At 37.1% G+C, this 25,954-nt stretch overlaps 2 protein-coding genes and 1 long non-coding RNA gene across 3 annotated transcripts; 1 reads left to right on the forward strand and 2 right to left on the reverse strand.

Moving 5' to 3' along the window:
- Window positions 1-796: 796 nt before the first annotated feature.
- LOC112175306 lies at window positions 797-4,442 on the reverse strand. The gene is made up of 5 exons (XR_002926398.2): window positions 3,929-4,442; window positions 2,886-2,972; window positions 2,675-2,799; window positions 1,932-2,084; window positions 797-1,077 (listed from the first exon to the last, which is right to left on the reverse strand). It is a non-coding gene; the product is annotated as an uncharacterized LOC112175306 (long non-coding RNA).
- Window positions 4,443-15,796: 11,354 nt separating this feature from the next.
- Window positions 15,797-16,977, forward strand: LOC112180337 (casparian strip membrane protein 1). Its single transcript, XM_024318868.2, has 3 exons — window positions 15,797-16,204; window positions 16,304-16,427; window positions 16,580-16,977. Exons 1-3 carry the CDS (start codon window positions 15,897-15,899, stop codon window positions 16,793-16,795), a joined length of 648 nt encoding a protein of 215 aa, XP_024174636.1. The 5' UTR covers window positions 15,797-15,896; the 3' UTR covers window positions 16,796-16,977.
- Window positions 16,978-17,724: 747 nt separating this feature from the next.
- Window positions 17,725-21,768, reverse strand: LOC112178684 (protein SCO1 homolog 1, mitochondrial). The gene is made up of 8 exons (XM_024316868.1): window positions 21,612-21,768; window positions 20,559-20,673; window positions 20,172-20,336; window positions 19,991-20,081; window positions 19,013-19,225; window positions 18,765-18,854; window positions 18,540-18,672; window positions 17,725-18,166 (listed from the first exon to the last, which is right to left on the reverse strand). Exons 1-8 carry the CDS (start codon window positions 21,617-21,619, stop codon window positions 18,058-18,060), a joined length of 924 nt encoding a protein of 307 aa, XP_024172636.1. The 5' UTR covers window positions 21,620-21,768; the 3' UTR covers window positions 17,725-18,057.
- Window positions 21,769-25,954: the final 4,186 nt, after the last annotated feature.

Below are 25,954 nucleotides of genomic sequence, written 5' to 3' on the forward strand. Positions count from 1 at the left end.
CATACATAGTTGTCCAAGAAATTAGAATAAGCCAATTATCATCCCTTTTAGGCAATCAAGGGACTTTGAATCGTCCTTTTGGTTTTCACCAGTTTTTTATTTTATTTTTTATTTCTTCTTCTTGCCTTCTTTTAATTTTAAGGGAAAAAGCATACTTCAAGTAGAACATGAAAAGTTTGGGGGAAACAAATAAGAATTTGCAAGAGAAGTGAACTTAGTTACCAGCCTCGCATTAGTTGCTTGAACTGCTTCTCATTGCTTCATCTTTTTTTATAACATTCCTTGCATTTGAAGAAGTTGCTTTTAATTATGGAATGTCTGTTCAACGACTCCTTCCACATGAAGCTCGATCAGCATATGCCTTCAACTTCACTTTTGATGAGGAAGGAGACAAACTGCAACTTCTATTACCGAAAAATTGATGAATGCACAGATCACTGAAAAGTTTAAGATGAATTTTAATGTGAATGAGATCAGTCATCTAGCAATTAGCAACAAAGTAACAGAGCCAAAACAAAACAAAAAGTTTGAACCAAAAACCAATTTCAATGATAATCTCATTCACACAGAAGCACAATGAACGTTAAATTGAGCATCGAAACTAATCGACCGAGATCATACCTTGCTCGTATGTAATATTCTAGATGGTGTGAAGTTGATTTCAACAACATTAACTTGCTTGCATGAGTTGTAATGATGGGATCCCCACTGAAACCAAAACCGGCTGCAATGTCTATTTCTTCTTTTTCTTCAAGGAAATTGGTATTGCCTGCGGCACCACATATAAGCAAGATATTTAGACATAGCAAGACTGGAACGTGTCGTACAAATGAATCGATCTACAACTCATGGACAAAAATATTATTGATCGTACACTCTCTGAGGCCAATATTGTCCTAAATCATTTATGGATCTAAAATTCACTCTCACAGGTTATTTAACACCAATACTTTGTTTATTCTTATTGTTACGTATAATCACGAAAACATAAATCGAAAACAAAAAATCATAAATTCTTACTGGATACAGAGAGACCAAGATTCGGTCCGCACGAAAAAATGTCAGCTTCTAACAAACCTGTGACAATCACAACAACGATAAAACGCAAAATCCAATAGCTCAACATAACTGAAATTAAGTGGCAGAGAATAAAAAACAAAGTTGATCTTCTTTCTTTTAGACTGAGAATTTTATCATAGCTTCAAATAGAAAGATATTCTTACAAATGAGCACCACAATCCTAAAAAGTTATTGTCCAGTTTTGCAAGTATTGTTCTTCAAATAGAAAGATATTGTTACAAAAGGGCACCACAATCCTATGAAGTTGCTGCTGTTGTATTAGTGATGATTCAGTTCAATAAAGGTACTACTACATACTACCAGAGACCAGATTAGTAAAATGACTTCTGACGATACACAAACTATTTCTGAAAGTAGAACCTGACAAACTTATGGGGAATGAAACTAAGTTGAGTCACAACTGAAATGTGTTTTGGTGTGCAGCCTCTCATAACAACAACCAAAACAAATGCCCTTCCCTAAGGATCTTAAAGCGTTTACCACAATGTATCTTTTGTGACTCATTGTTAGCCTTGAATTGTCTACCTAATTGGAGATACTTTGTTTCGACACTTCTTTCACATGCATGTTTCTGTGACTCTGGTTTGCACTCGTGGTGTGATTAAAATCAAGATTCCTCAATTTGTGGAACTGGGCCAAAGAGTAATCAAGCATTGACTTGTGCATCTATTACTTGATTTTGTGAGTCCTACTTATAAGATGAATCATTAAGATTCTGCATTCATATTGTGTTCACCTATTTCTAAATCTAATGCTGAAAATTCTTTAGAAAAGTACGGTTGGTTTCCTATGCTTAAACATTTAAGAATTATGTGCTATGTCAACGAAGTTGTGAGGGTCCATAATCTAACCTTTTCTGCTAGCTATGTGCCTTCAGTTGCGCCATTTTCACAGTTCATTTTATCTCCCTGATTTTCAATCCGCAAATGAATAGTTGTCTCCTGAATCTTTCCCTTTGCTTCATCTGGACTATGGTCCCTGGAACTTCTATCGTATGGTCTGAACTGTTTTTCACACAATGAGAGAGAAAAAGTTGAGATCCACATAATGTTTCATATAAATTCATCCCACCAAAACACTCAGATTGAAATAATAGCACATTTCATTACTTCCTAGAAACTCACTTTTATAAGAGTACATTGTAGTTCACCTGCATAATTTAAATGTGCTTCAAAGGAACATTAGCTTTGACCACTTAATCAAACTTCTTTCTAATTACTTCCATAGTTTAGCAGGGCCTCTGAACGGATGACATGCACTTAATGACGTAGTATTTCAAACCAAATAACATGTAGAAGCAGCACACTGAGCTAAAAACTATGACAAATTCTTTCGACATGGTAAATGAAATATCGGTTTTATGTGAACCCCATGAAACCCAAGCATCATAGCCATAATATAAATTGAGTATTTCCATATTGAGTAAAAGAAACGAAAAAAACTTCCAGACACCTCTGGTAGCAGGTGTCAAGGCCAAGCCAGAGTTCATCAGATACAATGAATTAACAAACAAATAAGCCATCTATAATTCAATGTGATCTAAGAAGTTCATGTTTATTTCAAAATAAATGGCCAAAAAATGAATTGAAGGTACCTGTGGCATGTCAACAGCATATCTGATTTTATCAAATGTAGCTGAGAGCGGTTCAAAAGGAAGAACCATTCCTCGCTGATTGGTGAGATTGCCGAACACATTGTCTAGTCTTTCATTAGCTGCACCTGCATTGATGCACCATAGCAATTACATATATTTTCGACTCCATATTGTAAAATGGAAGAATAAAAGTCAAAGCATTATGACTCACTAATATAGCTCTTTCCTGTTGACAATAATTCAACGGCCTCTCCAGTTTTGGTGGATTGTTTCTTTGCCAAGGCCTCTTTGGAAAGTACTGCTCATCAAAAGGGACAACAGAAATGTCTATCAAATTTGCATCCCTATTTCCGATTTCTAACACCAGCACCACTATTTTGTACAAATTTATATCACATATAATAAAATTAATCCAACCATGTGAAACCTAACATTTAGAGAATCTAGTAGATTGAAATAATGTTATACTGCATCAGCAGCATAGTCTGACACTAAGATTAGCAATCCATGAAACCAAACTAATTAGGCCAGAGTAACGGTGTCTTCATCAATGCAATTACAGCAGCTGCAGCTTATAAATATTCAAAATTCTTCACTTGTACAGTATGATATATTATTATTCTAAGAAAAAAAAACACACCAATACCTTACAATTCCCCAAATAAGCCACAGAATAACAAATTAAAGATCTACAACACAAATCACCCAGTTTTTTATTTAAGCAATGCCCACAATGAATTTTCAAAACCACATCACATTAGTTAACAGATTCCAAGTTCAAAACTTTCCACACTATAAATGCATTGTTCTTCAGATGGGAAATTCCAAACCAATTCTTGAGTTCATACATTTCATCCCTGTTAGATTCCAAATTCAAATCATTTTCTTCCACACTATACAAACACATTATTTTTTGGGGAAATTTCAAATCAACATTTCAATTTACACATCTCATTCTTAATTCCAGCAATCAAACAAAATCACACAACTATACCAACCAAATGGTTTCAGTCCATATGGTTTATCAAAACATTACTTTCAGTCCATATGGTTTAGCACTGCCATTATTACTAAATGTCTTGGAAAAAGTTATATTTATACAAAGCTAACACCTATTATTTTCTCATCACTAAAACAAATTACCCGAAAGTAAACTCCCTCACTAAAGAAATGAGTTTCAAAATATGTACAATGTAATAAGATCCTAGATTCTATGAAGAAGAATCAAAAGTTAAATCAACATATTATCAGTACCTTTAAGCCTCCCAAGACTTTGCAATGATTTTGTTTGAAGACATATGCTTCCAGAAGTAAGCTGACAGCATTTATAGACATAGGTGGGGTACTATAACTTGAAGAACATCTCCTACAATGTTTGCTTGCTCAAGAAAGGGTGACTTTAATTTTTAGAGTCTCTGCATCAATATATATTCCCCTTCAAATACATGTAAACCAGCTTCTATGTTTCCTTCACGATATTCACATAGTTCCTAATAATGCTCTAGCTTCCTGCAAATTAAAGAGTGTATAGCTTTAGAATCAGAAAAATATTGTTTGAATCACCAAGACAGATACTACATTGCTGCACACGGGCTCCTAAGAAGCAATCTATTTTCATTCTAAAATGAATTGATATACAGAATTTCTTATTGGATGTATTTAGTTTTATCAAGCAGTCTCAAGCTATCTAGTTTTTGTAACTATAGATTTGTCAATATTTGCGTCATCAGGCAAAGAGCGAATCTGCTTTGCAAAAGAAGAGAAAGAAAAAGAAAAAGGAAAAAGAAAACAAAGTGCGCAAGTGATTTATTGATGTTGGAGCCAATAACCATGGCCAAACACAGAGAAGGTGAAGAACGCCCCAATAATCTAAGAACCAATTTAACAAAACTACAAGCATGAAAAATTGGGGAAAAAAGAGAGAGAGAGAGAGAGAGAGAGAGAGTATTCACTTAGTTACATATAAATATGTTTGTTTTCAAGCTCTGTAGATCAAAATGTTGCAAATCCGGAGAAGGGTAGGCTTCTAAGTTTGTGATTTCTAACTGATCAAGAAAATTGGATCAGTAATGTGTTTTCTTGAGGAAAGAAATTAAGGGTGAGAAACTTGGTGGCTGCATGCAGTTATGGACTTTCAATATTTGAATAGGCCAAGTAGCAGCACCATGGTTATGGAAGTTTATGGATGCCTTAGGATATAAGGGCACTGTTCTATAGCTATTTTGGTAATAAGACATGGCATACGATAAAATAAAGAAAGAACCAAAGACCATTCAAAAAATTCAACACAAATTATCAGAGCTAAAAACTGATATAGTAAGCCAATAATATCAGACAGAGGAAAGAAAAACAGACTTGCGAAGACATTAAGGAATAATATAAGAGTCAAATTTGTTAACTACATCTTTGTTCATGTAAACAGTATCGGAAATAGGCTTTTAGAATGCAGCAGCTACTTTTACAACCTGGGGACCTGTTTTTACTTGAATACCATCTCTGGAGAACTTTTCTTCAGCAAATGTTGTAACTGATCTTGTTTCAAACCTGTAAGACCAAACCAAGCACATAATAGTTAACTTGATCAATACACCAATTGGAATACCATCAATCACAGAAACGTATGTGTCAAATATGATTTCTGTGAAAGCTTCCGTCGCCCTTCTCTTTTTTTTTCCCGTGTTCCTCTGCTCTCTTCGCTCTCTCTCTCCCTTTCTTCCGGTTTTCGAAACACAAAAATTAACAGATTTATTGGTACTGGCAGAATTCAAAGATGTAGCTAAAATTTTACTCCGTGCATGCTATAGAAATTACCCGCGAGGATAAGTTTGCTCGAAATCGACAATGATGCACTGATGTCGACTTGAATAATAGTGAAGGAGAGAGAGTTATGGAGAGCTTCCACACAAAAAAAAAAAAAAATGAAGGAGTCATGGAGATTTGTTTGAGATTGGAAATCTCTTCTTCCTTTTTCTTCTACCCAGATCACTCTGCTTTCTTGGTTCTCTCTCTCTCACTATGTTGATCAAAACAACCAAAATAGCTTATGTACGAGGTCAAAGCGGTGCGAAGAGGACAAAAGAACAGGTGAGGGTAAGACGGTAAATGTCGTGACAGGTGGCAGGGGCAACAACAGAAACATATTGTTCATAAGGAGTTGCTTAGGAACAGTGCCTATGAACAGTAACCCATCTTTAGTATATAGTAAATAAATAAATAATAAAAGTTCATTTGTAAACTATCAAAAAGAAAGTTATCATAGCTTCCAGCAAGAAGAAACTGATAGGGTACCCCATAATGGCAGTTGAAATGGATCACAATGCATCCCCGACCTCCTCCACACTCACAGATTCCTCAAACCCCTTTTGTTCGCAATCCTTGTGCAACTACCAAAACAATATTTCTTGTTAATACCAAATTCAATTAATACATAATCAGCCAGAGAATCAGATGAAACTCAGAATCAAATTCGATACCAGTATCTCTATGACCGAAGTGTTTTCAAGACCTTGAACATCCTCATCAGTGGGTTCGTTTTCAAAACCTTGAACAAAACATAGAAACAACAAATTGTCATTTCAGAATAGATTCCAACATAGTTTTGTTACCTAGATTCAAATGTCCAACTGTGCTAGTATTACCAAAAGCTATAGAAGAGTGTCCAAAGTATAACCTTAAGCAGTAACAACATATAAATTCATAAAAATGAGTTACCAAAATCACTAATGAACTAAACAACACATAAACAATGAAAATTAGGTCAATCTTCATCAAACCACAAAACCCAGAAGAAAAAAAAAAATGCCAATTTAAAACGAAAAAAACCAAGTGCTTCAGATGAATACCCAATTACCCAGATTTCTCTTCTTCTTCATCTTCCCAAAGAAAAAAGCTTTTTTTACTTATAAAATATATCATTTGAGAAAAAGAACGCGCCTCACGCGCTGAAACAAAAGAACCTCGCTGTTTTCTTTTCTTCCCTCGTCCGGCTGCGCCTCAGCTCTTGCTCAGGTCCCTGGCCGCGCCGGCGTTTGATGGATGCGGCCGGACGGGATGGTTGGTTCGTGAGTGTATCCTTGTCTCGGAGGCTGGGTTGGAGAAGATTTAATTTGCCTCTCGATCTCGGTGCAAGGAGGTAGCTGTATCTAGAGTGGGGATCAGACCGGAGTTGGGTCCCTGCCGAGTTGATGCGATTCTGTGATTTCCTTTGGGTCTTCAAAAAAATAGGAGAAATACTCTCCTAGTGCTTTGCAATTTCTGATTTCCTAGTAGCCTTGGGAAAGCCATGTGTTGAATGGAATAGTCCAATTTACTTACAATCTCCCCCTTTGGGCATTCCCATTCATCTCATGACTTTTTCATCTTAGTACCCTGCATATTTAGATTTCACAGATAGCCACTAGTCATAAACAAAAAAATGCTACTTGGATTAAGGAATCAATTTCCATCCTTTTCCAGATCCAAGTTGCCAAAATAGATATCTCATAAATTACTAAATATAAGCATCCCAAATAGTTTGTGCTTATGCACTTACAAACCCAAAAACTAAAATAAATATTGTCCAAGAAAAGTTAAAATGCAGAAACAGAAAAAAAAATAAAAAGATGAAAATTTCTTTTACTTCTGCCCCTTTGAATGGGAAGGCACGTCAAACTCCTCGATTAGCTTGGTTACGGCATCCTGAAACTCCTCGCTGTCCATGGAAGCAGTGCTTTCCTCCTGTGCTTCTTCCTCCTTGACTGCAGTGGACGACCCACGAATGCCAAACCCAGGAGGGTGGCGCTGCATGTTCCGTACTTCCCTGGTGAGGTTGGTCAGAGTGTGGTTGGTGCGGACAAGGAGGGAGTGCATATCATCCATATCATTGGTGAGGCATGCAATCCGCCAATCAGCCACCAGGAGTTGGTCACGAAGACTGTCCAGTAAGACCGGTGGAGGCTGGACAGAGGATGAAGCTATAGGGGGAAGACGAGAGGGAGGAGGAGGACTGCGACTGCGTTCGTGATGCATGTCGGGATGGAGGATGCCGGCTCTGGCAGCTGCCTGATGGCCCTCCTCGGGAGGAGGAAGACGCCGATGTCCACCAATGCGTGAAGTGATCTTCGTGCGAACCATGATGAGAGAGTTTGGAAAACCTGCACACTTAGACAAAGCAGAGTGAAATCCGAGAGAGAGATGATAGAAGTGATTTATAGCGAACCAGTGTGGTTAGAGAAATCGAAGAGACAAGCTAGTTGGAGATAGCGTTTCCAAGAAGGAGAGGAATTATTACAAGCTATTGTTCCGAGATACAGGCATGCAAATAACGTCTCCCCCTCAACTTAGGCTTAATCAGTAAGGAAATTAAGTGCCACCAGATGGCAATCAAAGAGGGAAACAAAGCTATAAATAGATTTCCATAATCTGCAATTATATCACACAATCTGTTCCCTGGCTAAGTATCGAGGTAATTAATGCAGTTGTCATATCGAAAAGAGAAAATATAGCATAATTGAAGCACAGAGAGCATAAATCACTTAGTGATGGGCACACATTTTTAGAGCAACAATCATGATGTATTCTATCAACAAATTAGAGTGGTACTCATATTTAGACATGAAAGAGTAAACTGGTGAAGACAGTGAGTAGAAGCAGCACATAGGGCTTAGAAACATGTTTAGTGAGAGAGAGGAGAAGGGAAGGAGAAGAACTTAACAGATACACTGAGCTCAGGAGATCTCCTAGGAGAAGTGAGAAACATTGTGATTCCCTAGGTACTTATTTTAGTTGAGTCATAGACTTCTTTATTTTGGAACAACAAGAACTCACGTAACAAGATTCATCTCAGTAACTCCCAGACCATATGATCTTAGGGTACTATGCATAACAAGGATGCTCCAAGGAGAGATCTCGAGTTGTTGTCGTTCACAATTTAGGTCACCTACCAACTCTTTTCTTGCAAACCTTGGAAAGTTCACCACAACCAAGACCTGATTACTTTGAGAGGAAGGATACATATATATTCATTCTCATTTCTTACAAGACCAAGAAAGTTCAGCACAACTAGGACCTGATTTCTTTGAGAAGAGGGAATGAAATATCTGAGCATGTTAGCCAGTTCTCCTACTGCACCTACTCTCTCTTGACAAGAAACAAGAAACATGCCACCACATAAAGCTATAAGTGAAGTGCATAATAAAGTGACTTGATTCAGTGACGAAACATGAGTACACAATTATTTGTCCAGAATAAGACACGATAACAATGGACACTTAACTGATGAAATGTGCAATTCACTGAGGATAATGGTCAAAGTACACTAAGATCACAACTTTCTCATTCAACAATGACCAACCACAAGAATGCCTCAACATTTAGCATAGATCCCAAGAGCATTTCTCAACATCTCAAACCTAACAGTGTCAAGAGGTTTAGCGAACAGATCAGCAAATTGATTTTCAGTGGGCACAAAACTTAACTCAAGTATATTCTGCTCAACCAAATCCCTAATAAAGTGATAGCGAAGATCAATGTGCTTTGTTCTAAAGTGTTGAACAGAACTTTTTGTGATGTTGATAGCACTTGTGTTGTCACAGAAAATAGACAACTTACCTTGAGCGATGCCATAGTCATGAAGCATTTGCTTCATCCACAGCATTTGTGTGCAGCAACTCCCAGCTGCAACATACTCAGCTTCTGCAGTAGATAATGAAATACAGTTTTGTTTCTTGCTGTGCCAAGCCACAAGATTGTTCCCAATAAAGAAACAACCTCCAGAAGTGCTTTTTCTATCCTTTAAGTTTCCTCCCCAGTTAGCATCAGAATACCCTGCAATTTCCACATTAGTGTCAAAGGTATAGAAAATACCACAGTTAACTGTACCAGCAACATATCGGATGATTCTTTTGACAGCTTCTAAGTGTGATTCTTTAGGATTTGCTTGAAATCGAGCACACACTCCCACACTGTAGGAAATATCGGGCCTACTGGCGGTGAGATAGAGCAGGCTGCCAATCATGCTTCTGTAGAGTGTGGAATCAACTGAAGTTCCATCTGGATCTTCGCTTAACTTTGTAGTGGTGCTCATGGGATTGTTGACCACCATCTTGGATTGAAGCCCAAATTTCTTGATCAGATTTTTAGCATATTTGGTTTGAGAAAGGAATAAACCTATGGTAAGTTGTTTTACTTGTAATCCAAGAAAAAATGTTAGCTCACCACACATGCTCATTTCAAATTCACTTTCCATGATCGACTGAAATTCTTTAACTAGGTGATTAGATGTAGAGCCAAAAACAATGTCATCAACATATACTTGAGCAATAATAACATCAGAGTTTTCATGTTTCACAAACAAAGTTTTATCAATGGAGCCCCTAGAATACCCTTTTTCCACAAGATAATTGGAAAGCCTTTCATACCAGGCACGAGGAGCTTGTTTCAGTCCATACAGTGCTTTCTTAAGTCTGAACACATGATCCAAGTGATGTGGATCTTTAAAACCCTGAGGTTGTTCCACGTATACCTCCTCATGTAAGATGCCATTGAGAAATGCAATCTTGACATCCATTCGGAATAGTTTGAACCTGAGATGACAAGCCACAGACAAAAGTAATCTCACAGACTCTAATCGTGCAACAGGAGAAAAAGTTTCATCAAAATCAAGTCCCTCAACTTGTGAATACCCCTGAGCCACAAGCCTAGCTTTATTTCTGACCACATTTCCCTTTTCATCACTCTTGTTTCTGAAGATCCACTTGGTTCCTATGACATTGCAATTACTAGGTCTTAGCACTAAGTACCACACATCATTCCTAGTAAACTGATTTAATTCTTTCTGCATAGCAATAATCCATTGATCATCCAATAAGGCTTCCTTAGCATTTTTTGGTTCAATCAGTTACACAAAACCAAACTGTGATATTATATTTATGTTCAACAAATTTTCAGAGATAAAACAAAGCAATACATTGTCATGACTTACCTGATCTTGACTTACCTGTGTGATAGCTTGACTTCTGGTCCTTAAACCATCTGATACTTTCCCAATGATGTCTTGACTAGAATGATCCTTTCGAACTTGTTTGAAACCTTGTCTCATTGTCGGAGCAGGTTCAAAAATGATGTCAGTTATTTCCTCTTCCTCATCATTGTTTGACTTAGATTCTGGCAGTCTGTTTGAGGTTGAAGAAGTATCTGCATAAGGCTCTTCCTGCTTGACAAGCTGGTCATCAATCGAGACATTGATAGATTCCATTACCACACGAGTTCTCTTGTTGTAGACTCGATATGCCCTACTGTTCAGTGAGTAACCTAGGAACACACCTTCATTACTTCTTGCATCGAATTTTCCAAGATGTTCTCGATCCCTTAAAATGTAGCAGATACTTCCAAAAACATGAAAGTGTCCTACATTTGGTTTTTTACCTTTCCAAAGTTCATATGCTGTTTTGTCAGTTCCTGGTCTAAGAAAGACTCTATTTATGGTGTAGCAAGCAGTGCTTATAGCTTCAGCTCAAAAATTGGTACTAAGATCTGCATCATGTAACATGACTCTGGCCATATCCAACAGGACTCTATTTTTCCTTTCAACAATTCCATTTTGCTGAGGAGTGATTGGGGCTGAAAACTCATGGGAAACACCAAGCTCATTGAAATAGTTAGCGAATGCAGCATTTTTAAACTCAATTCCATTATCAGATCTAACTCTTACCATACAAAGATTAGATGATTGCTCTCTATTAACATTTTCTGACTTAGACTTTTAAAGGATTCAAATGTTTCAGCTTTGTCTTTCAAAAAATTTACCCATGTAAATCTTGGGAAATCATCTACCACTACCAACATATAGATTTTACCTCCAATGCTTTCAGTTTGAGCTGGTCCTATGAGATCCATGTGGAGCAGTTCCATAACTTTTGTGGTTGTAGCTGAATTCACCACTTTGTGAGGAGTCTTTACCTGCTTTCCAATTCTGCAGCCTCTGCACATCTTATCCGTCTTGCCCTTCAGGGAAGGTAATCCTCTGACACATTGCTTGGAAGATAGCTTTAACAGATCTTGATAGTTCACATGTCCAAGTCTCCTGTGCCATAATTCAAATGTCTCCTCTGTGGATCGCACAGAAAGACAAGACTGCGCAGAAGAAGATTCATTAGCTTTAATATGGTAACAGTTATCAAAGGAGCTCTTACCTTCCATGATGCCTTCCCCTCTGTGATTTAACACTAGACATCGTTGTTTATTGAACCACACATCTTTATAGTCATCAGCCAAGTGACTGACACTAATTAAATTAGGTGTCAACCCTTCAACATAGAGCACATTTTTGAGATTTGGAATACCAGGTGTATTGACAGTGCCTCGTGCAAGTATGCTAGCTTTTCTTCCATCACCGAAAGTGACAGACCCTGTTATGCATTCATCCTCAAAGGAAGAGAACCATGCTTTTTCTCCAGTCATGTGTCGAGAACAGCCACTATCAACATACTAGAAATCTTTGCGTTTGTCCTCCATAGCAGTTAAAGCCACTAGACAGGTGGCCTCAATATGTGTCATTCTTTCACCTGGTTTCACACATGTGATAAGATAGGTAGCATCAGTGTGAGTAAGAGAACTGTTTTTCCTAGTCCAGACAGGTTTATCTCTGGAATTTTTAAGTTGTTTTTAGAGAATAAATCAGTCAGCTTATTGAGAAGCTCCTTTTGTTCTCTAAGTTCAATTTGCAGTGATTCTACACTACATCTTTCTTGAGTCGGCTGTGCCTTATGAATTCTCTCGTTACATTTAGGTCTAATATGTCCTATCTTACTACAGTAATGACAGGTAGGTATAAAACTTTTAGAATTGAGATACATGTTTTGACCAGTAGCAGTTTCTTGGTCAACCTTTACCGGTTGAGCATATTTATGCTCCTTGATCCTTTTGAAGGGTTCAGTGCTGGATTCGTCTTTCTCAACAATTTGTCAAGATTCTTTAACAAATTTTGTACCTTTGGAACTTTCACCATAGTAGCCAAGTCCAAAAGTGTCATGTGGAGCTTTTCCTGATCCAAATAGTTTGGATACAGCTCCTGAGCTGATGTCAAACTTGGTAAATTTTTCTTGGGTGATCTTTAGTTCATCCTGCAAGGAATCAATTTCTGTTAGCAAATTTAAGTTCAAAGCATGTTGCCCTTTTACCTCAAGTTCCAGCACTTTGATTTTGTTATTTAGTTCCAGACGTTCATTCTTCCATGCTGACACTTCTTCCTCATTTGACACATTTGCTGATTCATCAGGAATCTATTCCGTTCTTGATCCAACAGGGTTTGAGATTCCTTTAACAGGCGATGCATCTCTCCTTTTTCAGCCTTTTACATCTCAACTTCTCTTTCCAATTCCATGTTCTTGATTAATGTGGCTTTTGATGCCTTGTAGAGTTGCTTGTAGCGGATTGTAGTTTCATCATCCGAGAATATCTCATCACTGTCAGAGTCAGCTAAAGATGATATAAATGCCACATTTTCAACTTCCAGAGTTTCATCATCACTCCAAGTCTAGAGTAGTGACTTGTTTTGACTGTTCCCATGTTTTCTATTCCCACAGTCAGTGGAAATATGGCCATAACCCCCACATTCATAACACTTGGTTTTTCCTGAATGAGTTCCTTTGAAGCTACCTTTTCCATTATTCCCATTGTAATCACCACTTCCATTACTGCTACTGTGAAAGTTCTTCCGGGAGGCATTGGGATTCTTCATAGAGTTTTTGCTTTTGAGAAATTTTTTGAATTCCTTTGTTAAGAGAGCAAGGTCAAGTGTTTCTTCTTCTTCTTTCACTGCCTTGAAAACTATACCCTTAGATTTCTTCTCAGGCTTTAACCTCATCTCATAGGTTTTGAGATTTCCGATGAGCTCATCAAGTGGATACTCATCAATATCAAAGGAGTCCTCTATACTAGTGACCTTTGAATGAAACTTTTCTGGCAAGGCCCTTAGTATCTTTTTGACAATCTTATCTTCATCAAATGGTGCTCCCAGACTACGACACTGACCGGAAATTTTAAGAATTCTACCATGAAAATCATCCATAGTTTCATCATCTCCCATAGTCATAGTTTCGAACTCAAAAATCAATGCCTGTAATTTTTGTGCACGTACCTTTTTATTTCCTTCGTATGTAGTCTGTAACAGATCACAAGCCTGCTTGGCAGTATCGCAATGGCTGATCCTCAATTTTTCCCGTTCAGATAAGGCTGTGAAAATGCTGTTCTTGGCTTTGAAATCTACTTGCAGATCACGGACTTCTTCCTCAGTCCAGTCGTTCCTTGGTTTGGGAGTGGCAGTGGAAGAGCTCTCTCCTTTTGCTTTTACCATAGGTACAGTCCAACCATTTTCTACAATGTTCCACATACTCAGTGAGTATGAGATATGATTTCATGTATATCTTCCACTGAGTATATTTTTCACATCCACCATCGAACCATGGAGGACCGTTTATAGATCCACCTGCAGTCCTATCACATGAATGTTCCATCTTTCCCGGGATCACTAGAAAGTTCTAGAGCCCGCTCTTATGCCAATTGTAATCACCAGATGGAATAATAACTAGATGGTTTTAAGTAGTGAACGAAGTTTTGTGATTAAACTACTCAAGAATGAAGAACACATGAATTGCTGACATGGTGTAAACCTCACCACTGAGGAAACTTCACTGCGTGGCTTTTGACGTAGCCAACACGAGGAACAAATCCAATATGAATCAAATTGTTACAGATCACAAGTCGTGGTATTCAACACAACCACGTTACAAGCAACAATGCTAACTTGTATACAATTTCAATAACCTCTACTGCAAACTCAAATCTCTCAAAGTCAGGTGACCTTTACAGAATCAATCTTTCCCTTTCACCTTGTATCAAGGATACAATAATCTCAAATACGATATAAGAGAAAGGATGCAGTGAAATGAATAAGTAAGTATGAGGGAGAGTTTTTCCAGAAATCAGTTTGTGAAGACTATGCAACACCAAGAAACAAAAATACCTAACACAAAAAAACTCCCCCCATAAAATGCAGATTCAAAACCTTTTATAGAGGAGCAATACTCCCCCTTAATCAAATCTTTTCTTAATCACCGAATATGATAAACATGGAAAGGTTTTTAAAACTATTTTGAATATATAATCAAATCTTTTCTAGCTTTGAACAAAGTCTCAATCGGATATGCATTCAATTAAGATTTTCAGATCAATTTAAAAGCAATGCATATCAATTTAGAATATATATATATATATATCGTGCGAAAAGATATGGATTAAAAGACATCTTCATTTCAAGATCAGTGAGAGTTAACCTCCTTGATTTTCTCTCCTCGATGCGATTCTGCGATTTCCTTTGAGTCTTTGAAAAACAGGAGAAATACTCTCCTAGTGCTTTGCAATTTCTGATTTCCTAGTAGCCTTGGGAAAGTCATGTGTTGAATAGAATAGTCCAATTTACTTACAATATGCAAGTCCAAATAAAAACTTACTGCAAACCTTGGACCTAGATTAAGAGAGACTGCGAGACATCTAGTTAAGATGAGCACGACGGGTACATGAAAAAAAAAATTTACCAATTAATTCATGCACAGTGCATAGTTGTATACCTAAAGTATACTCAAACCAAAGATAAACCTAAAGCATACTACCAGAAAAATACATACGGATTATGTTTCTGTTTTGTGGTTTAGTTGACGTACGTATTGATATTCTAATCACAACATGATTAGTTTCATGACTTCATCGGTCTCATGTACAACTTTTTAAATAATTAAGGAGCAATACCTTGTAATTAGAAATCATAATGTCAACAAAGAGACTACTTTTACAGATGTTTATGTACTGATAATTTGACCTTATTAGTCAAATATTCTAAAATATATTCGTTGATAACAAACTTAGAATGATAAATCGAATAATGCAACCACTCCATGGTAACATCTACGTACCTGTCACACTTCGCCACCTTTTTGTGATTATAGGACTAATGGAGAAAGTTAGCAACGACTTCCCTAATTCCCTTACTATTAAAACAAACCCGCTTTATTATTCCTAGTCCCGACTAATTCCTCCATATATAAAGCCCAACCTATCACCAAGTTCAATCACAATTAGCTTCTCATTTCTATATCTCTTCCCATTCAGCTATATACATTGTGGTCATACATACATACAAGCTTAATCAAGTGAAATTTACCAAGTATCGATCTTCTCCTAAGCAAAGATGGATAGAAGTGATTCAGCCCCAATGATTGGCATTCACAGAGAGTCATCATCGTCAAGAAGTAAGGTTGCTGCCAAAGGAGAAGCGTATCATGTCATGAGGGTACTAGCTGCTGATCCCAAGCACGATCATGTTAAGGGAGCTGGATGGAAGAAAGGTGTTGCCGTGCTCGACTTCATTCTAAGGCTAGGCGCCACTGCAGCTGCTCTAGGCGCTGCCTTGACCATGGCGTCCAGCGAGCAGACTCTTCCGTTCTTCACGCAGTTCTTCCAGTTTTCAGCTGGTTATGATGACATGCCCACTTTCATGTACGTGGATGTTGTCTCTTGTCCACATTTACCACATAATTCATATGTAATACCGATAATTATGCTCAGCTCACAACTTACACGCTACCTTATTTACAGGTTTTTTGTGATAGCAATGGCCATAGTGAGTGGCTACCTAGTCCTCTCCCTCCCCTTCTCCATAGTCACCATTGTCCGTCCCCAGTTAGTTGCTCCGAGGCTTCTCTTGCTTATTTTCGACACTGTAAGCTAGCTCTATTTCTAACCTGAATTCAATACTTAATGTACGGGTAATGCTAGATATATAGACCGCAGACGTACGTGCTACAAATAATTTTATTTATACATATACTCCATCTCTTATATGGTAGCACTGAAACTGTTCATTTGTTGTAGCTGGCGCTTACTCTGAACACCTCTGCGGCTGCTGCCGCTGCCGCCATAGTTTACTTGGCTCACAATGGGAACTCAGATGCAAATTGGCTTGCTATTTGCCAACAGTTTACTGACTTCTGCCAGCAAACCAGCGGGGCTGTGGTTTCAGCATTTGTCGCAGTTGTTATGTTCACAGCATTGATTCTGCTGTCTGCTGTTGCTCTCCGAAAAGCTTAAGATCATGGAGTTTAGGAGAGCTGGTTGAATGCACAAGATTGATGTTGCTTTTGGGTGTTTCTTTTAAATTGTTGTGTCAGTTTTTGGGAGAGAATAGCTAATTGATTGTAACCATCCGTATTTATGTACTTTGTATTATAGGATGTTGGGAATTATGTGAATCAAATACTGCAGTTCTCCGACGGGATCCAATAGTTGGTTTCAACATGTGATAACTCTTTCCCGTTAACGTACTTTAGTTTTGTTTTTATTTTTCTTCTCTCTACCTCTCACCTTCTTCCCACTTATACACCACCCACCTCCAGCAACATCACCCAGTCGCCTGTGGATATGCTTCTCGCCACCTCCTGTAAAGTGAACTTTCAGAGGAAGGGAATCGAAATTTCGCATCATAAGTTTCTTGACAGGCCACCTAATTTTACTTTATTCTCGGTGGAACCTTGCCGAAACTCACCATGCCGTCTCTTGTTCTGGTCTGCAGAAAGATTTCCCTAGCTATGTATCCTTCTTACTTGATCATGACTAGTCGCCTATTTTATAACAAATTGAAACCTGCAAATTGTGATCCAAACTAGATTATGACTCACGTCTGCGCTATAATTGATTGTGTTGGGGCCTTTGATGTATACCATCCATCGGTGACTTCCACAGACGACATCATGTATCACACCTGAGCAATGTCCAAGTAACTTGTTGCACTGTGGGTTGTAAAGGAGGTCAACAACCATATCCGATGTGAAACAGAGAATGAGATAGAGCGGAGAAACAGAGAAATGTAGCCAGCTCCTAGGCAACTCTTCCGAGATTTGGAGACGTATCAATAAAGTTTTAAGAGACAATAGATAGCAATTCCCAAAACAAGACAAAAACAAAAAACTCAAAAAATAAAATAAAACCTTTAATAAATGGCATGTTATTATGCACTCATAGAATTAAAAATATTTCATTTACTCTGGTATTTCATTTACTCTGGTATCTAGACAACATAAGATATCCATGCCAATAAGCTCAACCAGCAAACCTTGCCAAACCCGAAAAACTGCTCTTGGAACAACTCATAAGTTTCAAAATAGGCTCTTCATCTAGAACCTTTCATTTCATAGTAATCTTTCCCGCCTACTAATCCTTCTACTGTTCTACAATATAACTAGAATCAGAAACATCAAGAAATGGAAATACAGGAATGACCACTGTACTCAAAAGATAAATTAAAGTGTACAAATGTTATTAGTTGGGAATGAACAGAAACTATGCCTCTGCCTCTATTTCTTGTACTGCTTTATCTCTTTGGTTATGCCATCAGCAAGTGAATCAACATCATTGTTCTTCCCAAAAAATTTAACAAAGTCCATGGTAGGGCTCATCAAGTACCTGAACAAGAACCAACAATTATCGCATAATGAATAGAGCATAAAGATATATTTTCACAATACAAAACTAATCAAACTTTCACCAACCATGCAAGCAAACTGGAAGAGAACAACCACATAGGTCAAGCATATTCATTTTGACAAGCAATACCAATAAGTGAAATCCATAAACAATTCAACAAACTCAATACTTTTATAGTTTGTTCGCTCTGCACTATTTAAGTCAAATAACATGGATATTAATTAAGAAACACTGAAACAGTTATGCACTCAATGCTAGAACATGAACATATGCCTTGGTTGCTTTTATGGATAAGAAAGGAAGAATCATTACAGTATAGCAGATAGATAATCTACAAAAGGTTGATACATACATGACTATGGAATGATCAACAAGGTAATCTGAATCTTCTTCTGTTGTCTTCATATAATATACACGATAGGCACGGGCCACACTGTGTATCTCATCCGAGTTACCCGTTAACCCAATCAACCTTGGATGAAACTCTGAGACAATGTAGAAACAACTGAGTGAATTTGCATGAAGCAATTATGATTATATTAGCTCTAAAGCAATTTCTTAAAATACTGATCCCTACCTTTGACATATTCACGGACTTGCTCAACAGTATCTCTTTCAGGATCAACAGAGATGAACACAGGGACTATCTCAATTCCTGCATTTTCCTCTGCAACAGACAATCAACTTTTCAGGCATTGAATACTTGAGAATACAGTAAGATTATGAAAGATCATACAGGCATATGAGATGATATCATAATTCCCGTGTTAAGAAAAGAAAATAAACTTAAAAAATAAATAAATAAATTTCAAACATACAACTCACTTATTTTATCAACTGCAGTGGCTAGTTTCTGTAACTCATCTGGGCAGATATCAGGGCAGTGAGTGAAACCAAAGTAGATTAACGTCCATTTCCCCAGAAAGTCTTTTTCAGTTACACGCTTCCCATCGTGGTTGATAAGATTGAATGGACCTCCAATAGCAGCTAATCCCGCAGATGGTCCTTGCTTTACCTCCTTGGATGCATTAAATATGTCTGCAGCAAAATTAATGCAAATTAGTATGTGCCAAAATTAATCTGCCACAGGATACTATAAGGAATAACATAACATAGGTGATGCAACTAGAACGCAAGCAGATAATCCTCAAGCCTATGAGAGAAAAATAAAAGCACAATGCACTAATGTAACAGAGATTGTTACTGCTTCATAAGAAACAAGAACAGCAACAAATAGTGATGGTACTCGATAGAGAAGACACAAAAAACATAGAACAGATCATAACAGGTAATAATTGTGCTTTGTCATGTAATTTGTGCCTAGTGTAGGCATAAAAGTAGTTACACCACTGAGTTTATCAATATTAAGCACTTAAGCTACAAGTAACTTGGTTTACGAGAGAAAATGCAGCTACAAGTGACTTAAGTAGTCTGGAATGGCTTATAGAGGGGCTTGATTTGTCTAAACGAAGTATTTAAGTTTTTACATACACAAGGAGCATCTTCTGAGTCCAAGCTGATAGCAGCCGCAACAGAGAGTGAGAAGAGTTAATTAATAGAGCAGGAGGCTATTGCGCTAACCACAGTCAATATTGGCAGTAGATTGTTAAATTAATATGAAGCTACTTTGGGGGAAGAAATTCCAGCGAGTTATTTTCAATGTATGAAGTTAACGTAATGATTGGCAAAACATGACTCATCATTTATCAATTAGAATGTGAGGACATTGAAGAATTCCTAACAAACTGCTGACTGAAGTTATGAACAAAAGTCACATATATCCAACTCACCATAGTAGTTTACCTTGAATATGCTGTCTCTTTTCCTTGTCATAGTAGAGGATGATTCCTGCCCCGGTTGCTATGAGCAACAAAAAGCTCAACCACGAAACAGGCTACAAAAGGCATCATCAAAGTCAATGAAATCCAATTACATTTTCTATTGACTACATGAAAGAAAATATCAATGAAATCGTTCCAATTACCCCTCCACGGACAGATTTTCCAGCATTACTGCTTTCATGTGATTCCCCGGACTTGCTCCCTTCATCAGAATTAGCTTTTTCAGAAGTTTTTGATTTTGATTCTCCTTGATTTGCAGAAGCAGTGGTAGTTGTTGAAAATAGACATCTTTGATAAATCGTCAACGACTGCATTCCAAGAAAGAAAGAAAAATGAAACCCGAAGAAAAAAATGGACAATGAAAAAACAGAATATGAAATAGCTCCAACGGTTTGCATGTTTAGAGACAAAAGGAAACTTTTGCCAGCATGAACTTTTAACTTATTTTCTTCTCTGGGAGCCAAATGGAGAATGCACGAGACAAAAGTAACAAGTGACAATACAAGGGCATGATCGAAGGAGACACAAACCTGTTGAAGGAGTGGAAGATGCTGATGCTGAAGACCCTCAGTGAGTGGAGGCGATAGCACTGGCAGCCCACATCTCACCAAAGATCGATTTGCGAGCCGAAGATGCTTCACAATCCTGGAAATGATGGAAGCCAAAGACAAAAGAACAAAGATACATTAAATAAATTACTACCGCAAACAAAATATAAAACCTAAAGACTACATACAACTATACAAGCATCATTTTATTCAAGACTCTTCAAATTACCCTTCCATTTTCCTGAAAACGAGTCTGCAATTTACAAAAGCTGGCCAAGGTGGATAAAGTCACAAGTAGTGGATATAAGAACAATTCACTAGAACTGATTTCAGCCAGAAATTAAAGATGAAAAATAGGATGCTCAACAAAACCATGAGTCATTTAGTCTTGTTTCTCTTATGGCTATGGTTACAAGACATATGTCCCAACAAAATCAACTGAATAAGCAGCAAGCATAAGCATTAAAACATGGGTAGATACGCTGATATTTTCTAAGGCCACACATTATGACTGAATAAATTGGAACGGTTAAACATTGTACCCTGGTACAAGATGGTAACTCTCTAATCATCTATTTTAAAAGATCTGCTCTTCCGGCTTAGGGTTTAGGGAAAAAAAAAACCAATCATGCATTTGCAATATTATTGGTAATCCCATTCCTTGACCTTACCCACATCTTGACCAATGAGGTAGCAGTAGAGAAATGCACGATTGGAAATTACCAACCGGAGTTTATGCATTTCCAATTCCTCCAAACACTATATCAAACAGGAACACATCTCCTAAATATCAACATCAACCGCCAATTTTACTAACTAAATCTAAATATATCCAAAATCCACTGAGATAACTACCCAGTTCAAGCAAAGAATTCCATTTTTGGGATGATAATCAAAGAGGTGACTTTACGATCGGAGAATCTACATCGTAACCCAGTAGTAATGGATAAAAGAATTAGAACTGATCATGGAGCGCAGAAGCTGACCTTAAAAAGACCGAAACAATATGAAATAAGAAGTGAAAAGGTATGGCACCTGAGCATTGGGAGATACGGTGGCGACCTGTAGGCGGCCTAGCTTACAGAGCGAAGAGAGAAGCGGTGCAAATTTCTCAAACCAAAGGAGGAGGGGAAACAGGAGCAGAGACGCACAAGAAAGAATGCGGAGGTAAAAGAGGGGATTTGGGCTTCTTTCTTTTCTTTTCTTTTCTTTTTTTTCTTTCTTGTTTTTGACGATGAATTTGGGCTTCTTTCTTAATAGAATTTGGGCTGGTGGAAAAGGAAACATCCTCCGGAGGTTCAAGGTTCGACCCAAACCCCCCTGTCCGCCTAAACCCTAAACCTTTATACAAATGTTCATTCTATACATCTTCTCAAACCAAAAAAAAAATATATATATATATATATATATATCTGTATATCTAACTATTGATTTGTCAAAATGTGATTGAAAAGTGGGTCAAGCAACCGTTGATTAAAAAGTCCTCATGAAATCCTCATTTTAATGGTCCTCATTAGAGTCTCACCCTCATGAATATCTAAGAATTGATTTATCGAAATTTGATCAAAAAGTGGGTCCCACAATCGTTAATTAAAAAGTCCTCATAAAATCGTCATTTTAATGGTCCTAATTGGAGTCTCACCCTATCTTTTCATGCCTTTTAATTTTTGTGTTTCTTTACTCTTCATTAACTTACCTACTTGGTCTATGTTTTTTGTTACTTATCAAAACCATGATCCAGTCTAATCTTAACTCAGTTCGCAATTCCCTCTTATAACTGTTAAAACATCTACGTGGCTCAAAGCTAAACACCCCAACATAACTATTAATCAGTTATGGAATAAGAATTAAAATTCGGGTAGGGTTGAATTTTTTTTTTTAGTGAATTATGAATGACATAAGAGCAAATGCACCCCATACATCTTGGACATCCAAGACCAGCCAAAATGGCAAAAAAAAAACAAAAAAGTTGCATGCACCCCAAACTTGTTGGACGACCAGAGGCCTTCCCGACCTTGGACTTTGACTTGGTCAACCAATATGGCACATGGGCTTCACATGGAAGCTGATGTAAGATAATTGCTTTTGATAATTTTTGTCTTGTAGTTAAACATGGTGGAATACTAGTAAATGATTGGATCACATGGAACCAATGGATTACATCTAAAAAAATAAGGACCATTGGATTAAATAGTGAATGATTGAGAGGCATTGACCTTGCCTATTTGGGGTGCATGAAAAAATTGGGAGGCAAAGGCAATATTAGTGAATAGTGCACAAATGGGAGGCAAAACCTTGCCTTTTGCCCTTGCCTATTGACTCTTGAGGTGCATTTGCTCTAAGGGAATAGCCTGCTTCTTGATCTGAGGCTATTGAGAGAGAATCTGATGGCTCCGAGAAGCGTAAGGCTCATCTGTATAAGACCAAAAGAAGTCTATAGCCATCACTCCCTCTTGTTCTTCTCCATCTCTCTCTTCCCCTCTCCCCATCTCTCTCTGCAAAAGCTTCCTCTTCCTTATTCTCTTTCAGATTATCAGTCTTTACAGTATGCATATGCAAATTTTTTTCCTCAAAAATCTCGGGTAGGTTTAAGCTCACCCAAAACATGGCTAGCTCCGGCTAGGCTATTAACTGTATCTTCATAGAAGCAAATACTAAGCATGTTAAATGTACTAAAATTCTTGTTTGCTTGATACTTTCTTACAAAAATAATGGAAAAAAAATAATATAATACTACGTGGCTTTACCAGTGTGGCAAACAGTATCGGTTTGGTTTAAATTTATTTTTTCCCATAATAGAAAGTTCGAATTCTCAACTGTAAAGATAATTAAAAAAAGGGGCGATGACCAATTACCCAAATAAGACCCAACAGGAACTCAAACACTCCACTAAGAGATATTTGTGCCCACTTACCCAAACTAACAGTGCAACGACGCTTCTGGGCTTCGAAAACAAACAAATTACAAACTGTGTCACTACCCACTAAAAGCATGACTCCATTCTCTTTACCTTTTCAGCTCTCTCTCTCTCTCTCTCTCTCTCTCTCTCTCTCTCTCTCTCTCTCTGTGGAAATGACCACGATACTCACCGAACACCGGCGATTAAGATTCAAGGTCCGCAGCGGTTGTATTTTCTCCGGGTTCATAAACATCGAAAGAGGTAAAAATTGAATTTCCGATTCGTTTTTCAGTTCAGGTTTTCTGCTAAATCGATTACATAAATCTTCGATTTAAACTTGTTGATAGCTTAAATTTGGTTCATATCTGTGAAATCCATGAAAATAAACTTTGCATGTGCGAAAATCTATGAAATCTAGGGTTTCTAGTTCATACATGTGAAATACTGTTGTGAATGTTGTTTCTTCATTCATACGTGTGAAATACTGTTGTGAATGTTGTTTTTTGATTATAAACTGTTAATTGAGTGAAAATGGAGACTCATTGAAAGCGTATTGTGGAGTCGAAACAAAAAAAAAAATATATTGCCCCCCAATAATATGTCTATTAGGGAGCAATAATCACTGCACTGTTTATTAAAGTACACTAATATGTTATTGATTGAAAATGAAGTGTTTTCTTGATGGCCTATAGGGGAAATAGACAGATTATTGGCTCCAAATAATTTCTTAATTGTGGTTAATTAATCACTGAAATTAGAGCTTTGAAAAGTCTTATGTTGTTTTGAGTTTATTAAAGTACAATAATATGTGAATGATAGAAACTAGTGATTTTTGGGGTGGTATATTGGGGGGCAATAGACAGATTATTGCCCCCCAATAATGTCTTAACTATGGTTTATTAATCATTGAAATTAGGGCTTTGAAAAATCTTCTTATTCTTTGTGTTTATTAGAGTACACTAATCTGTTATTGATTGAAAATGGAGTTTTCTTGGTGGTCTATTGGAGGTCAATAGACAGATTATTGCCCCCAATAATGTCTTTATTGGGGATCAGTGATGTTCGAAACTTTGATTTTGAAAGTCTAAGATGATGATTTTGGTTTTATTTGCGTGTAGAATGGCAAGACCAAGATTCAACATGTTGAGTGATTCTGAAAAGGAAGCACACAGTTGAGTGAATCATGACTCTTGATGGAGCTTGGAGAAAGTGAAAACTGAAATTCTGAACATGATATATAACTTCTAATGTACTGTAAAGTAGGATCTTTATTTTGAAAGTAGGAATTTAACTTAGGGATTCTGAAAGTAGGGATTGTACATTCTCGTATGCAATTTATTTTCCAATTACGGTGAAGTGATATGATTTGGATGATATGATATACTTCTGTTGCATTCAAATTATTACAGGTCCTTTCAACAAATTGCAGATAGATTCAATAAACAGGTTTATTAGGGGTCAAAAAAAGTTTATTGCCCCCCAATAATTTTTTCTATAGATGATCAGAAGTAATTCATTCGGTTTTAAATTAGTTTACAAAAGTATAGATATTCAAATTCAATACTTGTTGTACTCAAGTTAACAAATAATCAGGTTTATTGGGGGGTCATAAAAACTTTATTGCCCGCCAATAATCTTTATAAAGATGGTCAGAAGTAACTCAGTTGGGTTTTAAATTAGTTTGCAAAAGTACAGGTATTCAAAATCAATACTTGGTGAACTAAAGTCCCCAAATAATCAGGTTTATTGGGGGGTAATAAAATCTCTATTGCCCCCCAATAAACCTCTTATAAGCAGTCATTGCAAACTCAATCTTGTTCAAAATTTAATCCATTTCTTAAAAAACAACAGAAATCAAAATAAAAGTCAAAATCAATCATCATCAAAAGAAAAATGTTACAATGAACCTGAACATAAACAATTCTTGCCCCCCAATAAACCTATTACTGCCCTCCAATAAAAACTGTAAAACCTAATGATCCTTTCCAGAAATATGTACTGCTACTTCAGAGGAATCATAAAATCTTTGCCAGAATAAATGCACCTAGCAACCAACGGATCACCCATGTTCCTGCAAAAAATAATGTCAAAACTACCGAATCACATCAGAAGCAGTAACAAATTATTCTGAACACAAAGCAAAAGATCATTGAACAACTATTATAGGGACTTCATAACAATTAAGACACATTACTACCCCCAATAGACAAATTATTGCCCCCAAATAATGTAGTCAGAACTACCAAAACACTTCAAAAACTGTAACAAATTGCTCTGAACACAAAGGAAAAGATCACTAAACAACAATTATAGAGACCAACTAACAATTAAGACACATTATTTTCCCCCAATAGACAGATTATTGCCTCCCAATAATATAGTCAGAACTACAAAAACACTTTACAACCAGTTCAAACTTAACATGAAGCTCAAATTCACCCAAATCAGTTCAAAATTAACACAGCAATTCAAAACTAAC

The sequence above is a fragment of the Rosa chinensis genome, chromosome 7, assembly GCF_002994745.2.
Source record: "Rosa chinensis cultivar Old Blush chromosome 7, RchiOBHm-V2, whole genome shotgun sequence".
Classification (NCBI taxonomy): Eukaryota; Viridiplantae; Streptophyta; class Magnoliopsida; order Rosales; family Rosaceae; genus Rosa; species Rosa chinensis.

Coding starts and splice junctions, on each gene's coding strand:
- LOC112180337 (XM_024318868.2), top strand. CDS start 15,897: ATGGATAGAAGTGATTCAGCCCCAATGATTGGCATTCACAGAGAGTCA. Junction 16,205..16,303: donor GATGACATGCCCACTTTCAT/GTACGTGGATGT, acceptor CCTTATTTACAG/GTTTTTTGTGATAGCAATGG. Junction 16,428..16,579: donor TCTTGCTTATTTTCGACACT/GTAAGCTAGCTC, acceptor CATTTGTTGTAG/CTGGCGCTTACTCTGAACAC.
- LOC112178684 (XM_024316868.1), bottom strand. Junction 18,855..19,012: donor CACTGCAGTTGATAAAATAA/GTGAGTTGTATG, acceptor TGTCTGTTGCAG/AGGAAAATGCAGGAATTGAG. Junction 18,673..18,764: donor AGTCCGTGAATATGTCAAAG/GTAGGGATCAGT, acceptor ACATTGTCTCAG/AGTTTCATCCAAGGTTGATT.